Source organism: Oryctolagus cuniculus, chromosome 1, assembly GCF_051225735.1.
Source record: "Oryctolagus cuniculus isolate XC-2025 breed Fujian yellow rabbit chromosome 1, ASM5122573v1, whole genome shotgun sequence".
Lineage (NCBI taxonomy): Eukaryota > Metazoa > Chordata > Mammalia > Lagomorpha > Leporidae > Oryctolagus > Oryctolagus cuniculus.
This window is the reverse complement of record NC_142867.1, coordinates 30,364,659-30,375,181: the sequence shown is the minus strand read 5'-3', so window position 1 is coordinate 30,375,181 and position 10,523 is coordinate 30,364,659. Positions and strand designations below refer to the sequence as shown.

General features: G+C 49.9%; 1 protein-coding gene across 1 annotated transcript; it reads left to right on the top strand.

Moving 5' to 3' along the window:
- The first annotated feature begins 957 nt into the window (after positions 1–957).
- Positions 958–3,515, top strand: FJX1 (four-jointed box kinase 1). Its single transcript, XM_002709052.6, has one exon. It carries the CDS (start codon positions 1,257–1,259, stop codon positions 2,571–2,573), a length of 1,317 nt encoding a protein of 438 aa, XP_002709098.1. The 5' UTR covers positions 958–1,256; the 3' UTR covers positions 2,574–3,515.
- The last annotated feature ends 7,008 nt before the right edge of the window (positions 3,516–10,523 follow it).

Here is a 10,523-nt window from a genome sequence, read left to right as displayed (position 1 = left end):
TATTTTGGTTTCATTGAAAATCACATTTGGGGAATACAGGACTGACAAGCGACAGAGTGGAAAACCTAAGCATCCTGATTTGATTAAATCATGTTAAGTCTCTCAAGTGCCTTGCAGCCAGGACCCCTGAACGTGACTTTGAGCCTCTGCACTTGCTAACCGTGGGGTCTGGAGCAAGCCTGCCTTCTCAGTGCCTCGGTTTCCTCGAGAGCACAACAGTATCATTTCTATTGGGAAGTCGTCCCTGGCACCTCTGCGCCAGCACGAGGCTGGGTCCCAGGTTATAACGGTGCGCCCTGGGAACGGATCTGGGGGTTTATACACCGTTTGTGCCCAGAGCTCCGGGCAGTGGCTTTGTTGAGGGATCCACCCATCACTGGGAGCCAGCCCAGGTGTTCCACGTGCCCAGCGCGATTTCAAGCCCTGTTGAGTCCCTTGGGAGAGGTGCAACCTCAAAGCTCGCAGTGACCAGGGGCGGGGAGCACGCTCGAGAAAGGGGGGTGCTGGTGCAAAGTTGTGAGCCACTAAGGGTGCCTCTTCCCGCCTGCAGCCCCATCCTCGGTGGCTCGGAGAGATTACCGGGGGCTGACACAAGGCAACGTGAGCCTCACTGTCGCAAACGGAGAAAGCATAGGGACCCGCCCTGACTCTTGCGCCCGGAGTGCGGGGAGGTGAGTGGGGGGTCCGGCGGAACTTCGCGGGAGACCGGACGCTGCCCGGGCCAGCACCCGGCGAGCACCCCACGCAGCGAGGGCCAGGCCCGCCGCGGACGCCGAGCCTGCACCGTCCCCTTCGGAGCCCCAGCGCGGGCGCAGCCGGCTGTGCTTCCTCCTACCCCTAAGCCTCCGACCGAGCCTAGGGCCGTCTCTCCGGCTTGCACGGCGCCATCGCCGCTTTAAGGGGAAGAGGACGGGAAGGGGGCGGGGGAGCGGGGGGCGGGGAGTGGCGGCGGAGGAGGGGGAGGGGGATCCCCCTCGCTCCCACGTGGTGCGGGCGCCTGTGAATCGCGCCCGCCGGAGGGTCTCACAGCGAAATACAAAAGCAGCTGGGAAGCGGCGGCGAGGCGAGTTCCCAGCGCCGCACAGAGCCCCGCAGCGCCCGGCGGCCGCCATGGGGCTGAGGCGCCCGAAGCCCCGGAGCCAACGAGCGGCCCGGCCCACCTCGCCGCCGGGACCTGGGCGCCCCGGCTCGGCTTGAAGCGGCGGCGGCGGCGGCGGCGGTGGCGGTGGCGGCGGCACCGGCGCGGCCACAGGAGCATGGGCAGGAGGATGCGGGGTGCCGCCGCCACCGCGGGGCTCTGGCTGCTGGCGCTGGGCTCGCTGCTGGCGCTATGGGGCGGGCTCCTGCCGCCGCGGACAGAGCCGCCCGCCTCGGGGCCGCCCGAAGACCGACTCCCGCGCCTCGCAGCCCGGATCGGCGGCCCGGCACCCGCGCCTCGCTTCCCTCTGCCCCCGCCTCTGGCCTGGGACGCCCGCGGCGGCTCCTTGAAAACTTTCCGGGCGCTGCTCACCCTGGCTGCCGGCGCTGACGGCCCGCCCCGGCGGCCCCCGGGCGAGCGCAAGCGGCACGTGCCAGCCGGGCGGTCCCGGCCGGAGGAGGAGAGCGCCGCCGTGCACGGGGGCGTCTTCTGGAGCCGGGGCCTGGAGGAGCAGGTGCCCCGGGGCTTCTCCGAGGCCCAGGCGGCGGCGTGGCTGGAGGCGGCGCGCAGCGCCCGGGTGGTGGCCCTGGAGCGCGGGGGCTGCGGGCGCAGCTCCAACCGACTGGCTCGCTTCGCCGACGGCACCCGCGCCTGCGTGCGCTACGGCATCAACCCCGAGCAGATCCAGGGCGAGGCCCTGTCCTACTACCTGGCGCGCCTGCTGGGCCTCCAGCGCCACGTGCCGCCGCTGGCGCTGGCTCGGGTGGAGGCGCGGGGCGCACAGTGGGCGCAGGTGCACGAGGAGCTGCGCGCGGCTCACTGGACCGAGGGCAGCGTCGTGAGCCTGACGCGCTGGCTGCCCAACCTCACGGACGTGGTGGTGCCCGCGCCCTGGCGCTCGGAGGACGGCCGTCTGCGGCCCCTACGCGGCGCTGGGGGCGAGCTGGCCAACCTCAGCCAGGCGGAGCTGGTGGACCTGGTGCAATGGACAGACTTGATCCTCTTCGACTACCTGACGGCCAACTTCGACAGGCTCGTAAGCAACCTCTTCAGCTTGCAGTGGGACCCGCGCGTCATGCAGCGCGCCACGAGCAACCTGCACCGGGGCCCCGGCGGGGCGCTGGTCTTTCTGGACAACGAGGCGGGCTTGGTGCACGGCTACCGGGTGGCGGGCATGTGGGACAAGTATAACGAGCCGCTGTTGCAGTCCGTGTGCGTGTTCCGCGAGCGGACCGCGCGGCGGGTGCTGGAGCTGCACCGCGGGCAGGACGCGGCGGCCAGGCTGCTGCGCCTCTACCGGCACCACGAGCCTCGCTTCCCCGAGCTGGCCGCGCTCGCCGACCCCCACGCTCAGCTGCTGCAGCGCCGCCTCGACTTCCTCGCCAAGCACATTTTGCACTGTAAGGCCAAGTACGGCCGGCGGCCGGGCACTTAGCGTCACCCGGAGGAGCCGGGAGAGCCGGCACTGGGCTGTGGCTGGTGGGGGAAGGGCCGTCGCCTCGGCCACCGCCTGGGGATCCGCCGGCCAACGCCCAGCCGGTGGCCCGCCGCGAAGGTGTCTCAAACTTCTGCTTCACCCACCTGCCTTTCTTTGCAAGCCCACGCTGTTTGCTTTCAAAGTTCTGGACGGGCGAACGCACCGAGGCGGGATGAGCCACGTTCCCTCCACCCAGTTGATAAAAGGATTCTTTCTAAAGCCAGCGCGAGACCCGATCCGAAGAAACTGGCTGCTGAGGTCTGCCCCAGGGGGGCCGTCTCTGTGGGAGATGCACCCCATTCTTGCCCCCCACCCACCACCCGGCCGCTTCCCACCCCACCCCCCGACCCCGGTCCATTTCCGAAAAAGGAAAACTTCCGTTTGAGCCCTTGAGCTAATTCTGCAATTTCCTACGGAACGCGGCGCTGGTGGCCCCCGAGCCCGGCTGTGACATTGGTGGTGGAGCCCCCTTCTGAGCTCTCCCTTTGTTCCAGCGCCGCGGTGGTGAGATCACTGTTGAGAGCGGGGAACGGCTCCGATAGGACAAAGGGAGCAGGACCTTCAACCGCTGGGACCCGCAGACCCTGTCAATTTGTCTGACTCATTCCTGACCTCCTGTCATTTTAGCCTGAAGCCTCCGATTTCAGGACTGACCGTATGCACTGAATCAAATAATGGATTTCTTCCTCCCCCTCCCAGCCGACCAAAATTTTGACAATGATGATGTTCACACGGAAAAAAAATCAGTTTCATGCACTTTACTTTGTTTTTATTTTAATTTTTTATTAAGAAAAACTTTTTTATTTGACAAAATTTGCCTTCTGTATATATATGTGCATAAAGTGTGGTGTAAATATACTAAACAGACTTATATTTCAATAAAAGGGAGTTTAAAATTTAGAAGTTTAATTTTTGTGACTTTAACTCTTTGGAGTATCTGATACTTTGAGAGTATGTTTTAGGCTTTCTCCCTAGCTGGTGTGCTTTTAAAACAAAGGATGCTTATCCCCGCCCCTTGTGACTACAGAACTTGCAGAATTGAATGGTCAAGAGCAGGCCGGCTGTCTCCTGTGCTGGAAATTTGAGTTCAGCCTAGAATGTAGACTAAGGAGGTGGAGAAAAGCCTGGGAGAAAAGTGTTCTATTTCCTGGCAAATAAAACTGATAGGAAGAGATTTCATTGCAGTATATTCCTATATTAATCATTTGACAAATACGATAGAACCAGATGTGCAGACTAAAATAGAACAAATGCCTCCTTTGAAAGTTGACTGTTGTGGTCACATGCTGTACATTATTTGCAGCATTATAATCACCAAGCGTCACAGTGTGTAGCATTAATAAGCTGAGCACATATTGCAAACAGGTAGAGAAAGCCATACATTAATTCATCTCTTTAATCTGGCATAGACTCCGTTGCATTCAGGAGATCATCATCTCCAACATCTGGACTCATGCAAAGTTCTTAAAGAAGCGGCGCTGTTGTCCAAGGTCCAACTGCCTGATGCCCTAAGAGCAGGAGGCATTGTGAGACCAGGAAGGTGCACAGTTCTTCTGTGTGACATTTGGACTCTTCACTGTCAGAAGACTTAGAACTTTAAAAATGGCTTCGGGGTCTTTGGCCCATGGCCCATGACAGGGGACAAGATTTGCTTTTGTTTATTTTAAAGCCCCTTGGTGTTGCATTTGGGCATTTGTTATCTGGGCCCAGGGATCTTGCCTGTTCATGGTGTTTCCTGACTTCTAACTCAAAGCTACTTGGGGTTACAATTTTGGTTTTTTTGTTTTTTGGTTTTTTGGTGTTTTTTTGTAATTTGACTTGCATTTGTAAACCTAGGGTTTTATAGACTCACAAAGCTATTAAATCTCTGTGGGTTCTTTGTCTCACTGTGAATTGCAAGGTAGTGTGTAATTTAACTATTTAATGTCATCCGTATGTTTTTCCTGCCTTAGGCTAAGCCAAATCTTAACTAGGAAAAACAAAAACAGTCCATAAACTATTTGTGGTGAAAGTCAATTTTTTTTTGCAGTACAACCCCAGAATGTACTGATAATAGCAACTATATGCTTTTTCAAGACCTCTGGTAATTACACCTTTCAAAAATAGCGTTTTCCCTTTCTGATAGTTAATAATAATGAGATTTGCTGCTGACATTAATGGTGGCCACTTCAAGAACAGGATATAGATTCTACATCTTGCATGTTCCTTGAGGAAAACAATGAGCAGAAGGAAGCTGGAAGTTTCCCGTTTGCACAGGAAATGCTCCCTGCCTCCCGTCTGACTCCAGCACTGGTGAGTTCTGGGCCGGCAGCATTCTCAACATTCCTCCTGAACTTCGGTTCTAAGCCCAGACGTGAACAGAGTTAACCCAGAGCAAGGCACTGAGCTTAATTTAAATGACTTTTCTCAGATTCTTTAGTGAACCATATCTGCCTGTTTGAGGGAAGAAGAAAGAAAAAAGTTTAATTACATGGTGGAGTTGTTAAGGGAACCGAGAATTAATTACAGAGACCTTGCTTTAACTGTTGCTATTCCTCGTGGCTAACCGGTAGGCTGTGGAATGGAAAGATCAATGAAAGTCTTGCCATGGTCAGTAAATGCTGCTAGGGACACATCACTTTTCAAATGAAAAAAAAAAAGTTTCAGGCATGATTTGCAGAAAGTAATGAGTTCTGCAGGCAAACTGTCTTCTGAATTCTGCCCCTCACCTATTTACCTTCAGCAAGTCCTTGAATTTAGTTCCCTCATCTGTGAAATGGAGATTCGATCAGAGTATTGTGGGATTTAAATGTTAACATATAAAACATACAGGCACATAATAGGTACTTCCAAAAAAAATCTCATTTCTTATTCCTCTTTTAAAGAGGAAAAAAGCCTTTGCATTTCTTATACTTCAGTAGAATTCTACTAATTTTGATCATCGAAACCATAGCTAGGGAGAGGTGTTTGAGCTAGGAGTTGAGGCACCAGTTGAAACGAGTGGATGTCTGCATCTCCTACCAGAATGCCTGGATTCAAGTCCTGGCTCCACTGGCCTGATTCCAGCTTGCTACCAATGCAGACCCTGAGAGGCAGTGGTGAGGGCTCCAGTGACTGAGTGCCCACCACCCACACGGGCAACATGGATGGAGTCCCTGGCTACTGGTTTTGGCCTAGGCATCATGGGTGTTTATAAAGTGAGTCAGCAGATGAGCACTATGTCTATCTCTCTCCCTCTCTATCTCTCGAATAAACCAGCATTAAAAGAAAAAAAAAATCCCCAAATCTAGCTGTTTCCAAGACCAGGATCGTTTTTTTATTTGCTAATCAATTAATTCAAGAAATTGTTTCTTAAGCACCTGCTAGCACTATGCAAGGCACTGGTTCATAAAGCCAAGGTCACAGCTTAATCTCCACGTGGATTTGAGTGAGTGGTTTCAAGACCAAAGCAGACCCTGTGCTCCAAAGCAGCTATACTACAAATATATGAGGGCAATTTAAAAAAAAAAAAAAAAGAACAGAAAAAAGTAGATGGCTCATTGCAAATCTATCACCACTTCTGGAAAGCATCAAAAAGTGATGAATCTTTGCGGGAGCGATCCTCTTCCCAATGCCTTCTGCCAAGAGAAAGTAGGCAGTTGACCTTTTCTCCCTGGATTCCACTGTTGATTAATTCACTCTGTCAATGACATAGTTCTAAACTCTATTAAGCATACTCACCCTCCTGTCTTTGAATCAGGAAGAAAAACACATTATTTTAACACATCTCAACATTTCTCATCCTTCTGCCTGCAACTGCGGCTAGGAGAGTCCTCTAAGGCCCAGAAGTTGATTATGTGGATTAAATGAGTAAATATTTACAATGCTCTCTGAGTAGTGCCTGGCACATAGTAAATACAATACATGTGTTTATTTATTGGTAGAGTAGATCATTTTTCTATGTCAAAACCAGAGGCACCAGGAGTCTTTCATAATCCTGCTCTATCTCTGCCATCATAGAACACATTCTACATGCTTCTGGTTTGGCTCAGGGAAACCAACTAGAGTGCATGAGCCTGGCAGAATTACCTTGGAGCTCACAGGTATCAGCTGGCTTGTCTCATTTCTGAGACTGCCCTCTATGTCAGTTGTCATATATACCTCTCTCTCTTTCACCAGGAGGCTGTAATTCTATTTCTCATGTGGCCCATCAGCTCCAGGGAGCAATGAGCTGCAGAATTTTGCACCTGCTGAGTGACCGTGAGCAATCCATAGTCATGGATCATCCAAGCCTGGGCACTGGTTATTTGCCCTCCATGCACCTGTCCCTTTCCCACGTGGTAGGAGGGTGATAGGAATGCTGGAGAAGGAAGAGAGAAGCAAGCTCAGGGAATGTTCCAGAAGGGACTAGAATGCCAGCTCCCTTGGCATGACAGCACAGGGATTGACAGCCACCCTTCAGGACATTCTGATCATTGGCACCCAGCAGAAAGGACCGTGGGAATCAGGAGCTCCAGGCTTCTTCTGACTCACAAAAAGACACAAACTTTACATTGCTACCCGGACCACACACACACACGTCATACAACAGAAGCAGAATTTTACAAAACACTATGTATAACATATTTTTTCTCTTTTATTCAATTGTATTCTGTTCCACCGCCTCCTCTGCTTCCTATTGCTTTTGTGACCCCCTGAATTGATTTCATAACTCCTCAGTGGAGCACAGCCTGTACTATGCAAAACTCTAGATCAGGTGTTCGGTAAGCTCCCTTCCAGCTCTAAGATTCTAGGGAAAGTCCTTTTTAACCAGTTTACCACCTACTACATTTTTTTCCCAAGGGGAATACAGGATCCAATTGTGTGTACCTTTTACAAACAAAATATTGAAGTGCACTGTTTCAAAAGGTAACTGGGAGAACCACTCAGAATTTTACATGAGGTCTTTTTAAAAAATACTTACAAAAAAATCCTTAAATGTGGGAAGTAATTTTCAGCGTGTCTCAACCCTGTGTAAGCAAATAATATTTTGTAATAAAGCAAAATCCTTTGCATCTCTGCCTTAGTCGTGCCCAAGGATGACTCCAGAGGACAGTTCCTTTCCTGTGTATTCATAAAGATCAGATGTAAGAGTCATAATTTTTTAATGTGACTGTTTTACCAGCTTCTTTTTCTGTGTCCTGCTGTGGGGGAAGCTGCATTAATAAACTATGTCTCAATACTGCCTCGCTGGAATTTTTTTCTCCGCAGGACTCCACCAAATATAGCAAAGGAATGCTCATTTTATTTATCTTTTCAACTTTATTTCCACTTTGAATATATCTTTGTGGCACTTTTGAAATTTTTTGTTCAACGGCATGTTAACGTTTTTAGGAGAATGGAGAACTGATTGTCCACTGAATAACAAGAAAAAAAGAACTCTTTCCCTCTTTCTTACATGCCATATGGTGCCTTTTATGGTTTTAACAATTACTGTACACCATATCTAGAAAAACTGGTACTTTATAGAGCTGGCATTTCTCCAGTACCAACGAACAGAGTTTTACTTTGCTGAGAAATTGCGAGTTAATAATAGAGAAGTGTCACCTTTAATTCAATGGGCCTTTGTCATTCGTTTGTTTCTGTTTCCACCTTCCTTGCAATGACTCTTTTTTAATGTTCATTAAAGATTTTGCCCCCATCCCACAAAGATCCTGGAGAGTAAGGCAGGTAGAGCATGACACAATCAGGATCATTGTTTTTTTTGAGTTGTGTTAAAATATATGTAACATCCACATTACTCTTTTATTCATATTTACGTGTACAATTCAGTGGCATTAAGTATAACAACCTTGTGCAACCACACCATGGTTTCCAAAACTTCTTCATCACCCCTTTAAAAGCTCTTGTAACCATTAAGTAATAACCTCTCTGAGAGCAGGGTTGTGGCCCAGTGGATTAAGCCACGGCCTGTGACACCAGCAGCCCATAGGACTGCCAGATGGAGTCCGACTGTCCCACGTCAGATCCAGCTCCCTGCTAATGGCCTGAGAAAGCAGCCAAAGATGGTCCAAGTCCTTGGGCCCCTGCCGTTCAAGTAGGAGACTGTTCCTGGTTTTGGCCTGGCCCAGCCTCTGCCACTGTGGCCATTTGGGGAGTGAACCAGTGCATAGAAGATCCATCTGTCTGTCTCTCTCTCCCTCGCCCCGCCCTCCCATCTCTCCCTCATTCTGACTTTCAAATAAATAAACATATCTTTAAAAAAAAATCTTCATTTCCGCTACCTCCAGTAGTCTCTAATCTACTTTCTATCTCTATTGCCTACTCTACATAATTCATGCAAATGGCATCATGCAGTTTGTCCCTTTGTGTCTAACTTCTACTTTGACATTGGTCATGAAGGCAAATCCATTGGTGGTAACGCAATACTGTTTAGGAACCAGCAGACCTGCATTTGTGCTGAGTTCACCACTTAATAGCCCTGTTTAGACCAATTGACATACTTCTGTTTCCCTCATCTGGAAAAGCGATACAAAGGCTACAGACTCTCTAGAGAGCCTTTCAACTCTAGAAAGATGATGTGTGTTTATGTTCAGCCACTACACACATGATTTCCAGCCGTAGTTTCCAGTTTCCTTCCCCTGCTTGTAGCTTCCACAACTTTCTCGGTGCCTCCGAAGAAGTCACAAGCCATACTCTAAGCACTGTGCCCTTGAGGACTTGCCTTCATGGAGCTTAGAGTCTAGTGGGAAAGATGGGACATTATCTTGCAGGCTCGAACTGGGATAAATGCTGTCTGGGCTAGAGGACATTTCCACTGGATCCATCACACAGGTCTTTGTGAGCTCCTCTACAGGGATGGCTTACAAGCTGACCTTGTCATTATATTTGTACTTGAGGGGAAGTCTTGAAGAAAAAGAAGTATAAAAAAAGAGATTTTCACAGTAGTCCCCTGAACGACCTGAAGAGGTTCTGCTGAAAGGAGTCCGGGAAGCTTCTCTCGGAGGGCTGGGGAGAGCAGGGGTGTGACCTGAGCTTTTCCAGCAGGGCTCTTAGCTGCTTTCTGTGATACGACATACACTTCAATACAGATCTCTCTTGTATTTCACTAGTTTTCTCCTCAAGCTCTAAACTGCTGTTTAATTCATCACTAAAGTTTTGCTTTCCTTTTCTTGTCTCTTTAAATTCCATGATTCCATCATCCTGAGGAGGTACTTGGGAATGGTATGGTAGGAATTAATATCATGAGGAAATTGAGTCTACCAAAAATATAAAAACCTACTTGTGATGAACACATACTAATAAACAGCACCTTTTGTTAGGCATATTTTTCCTTTTTAAAAAAATATTTATTTTATTTATGCAAAAGGTAGAGTTACAGAGAAAGAGGGAGAGATGCAGAAAGGGTTCTTCCATCCGCTGGTTTACTCCCCAAATGGCTGCAACAGCTGGGGCTGGGCCAGGCTGAAGCCAGGAATCTAAAACTCCATCTGGGTCTCCCACATGGGTGGCAGGGGCCCAAATGCCTAGCATCTTCCACTGCTTTCCCAGGCACATCATCAGGGAGCTGGATCAGAAGTGGAGAAACCTGGACTCGAAACAGTGTCCCATAAGGGATGCCAGTATCACAGGGATACCACTGTGCCACCATGTTGGCCCCCGTCAAAACTCCTTTGATTAAAGCTCCCTGACTAAAACCTGGCACCAGTATTTCAGTTGGAAACTACTTCAAATTGTGATGCATTCCAGATTTCATCAGTTCTTTATACTCTTAGGCATTTTACAGAGTTATTATGAAGATTAGCAATCAGAGTTCAAAATTCACTATTTCTTTTACAGGTTTAAGAACCAAGGCTCAAAAGGGTTAAGTAAACTTCCCCTCAGGCTTGCAGAAGCAAGCCTGTGGCTTGAAGACACATCTATCTAGCACCAGCATAGGTTACGCTTTTCTCCCTTGTCATCCATTCTTTC

What these genes read in the sequence shown, in the direction of transcription:
- FJX1 (XM_002709052.6), top strand. Translation starts at nt 1,257, where the DNA reads ATGGGCAGGAGGATGCGGGGTGCCGCCGCCACCGCGGGGCTCTGGCTG.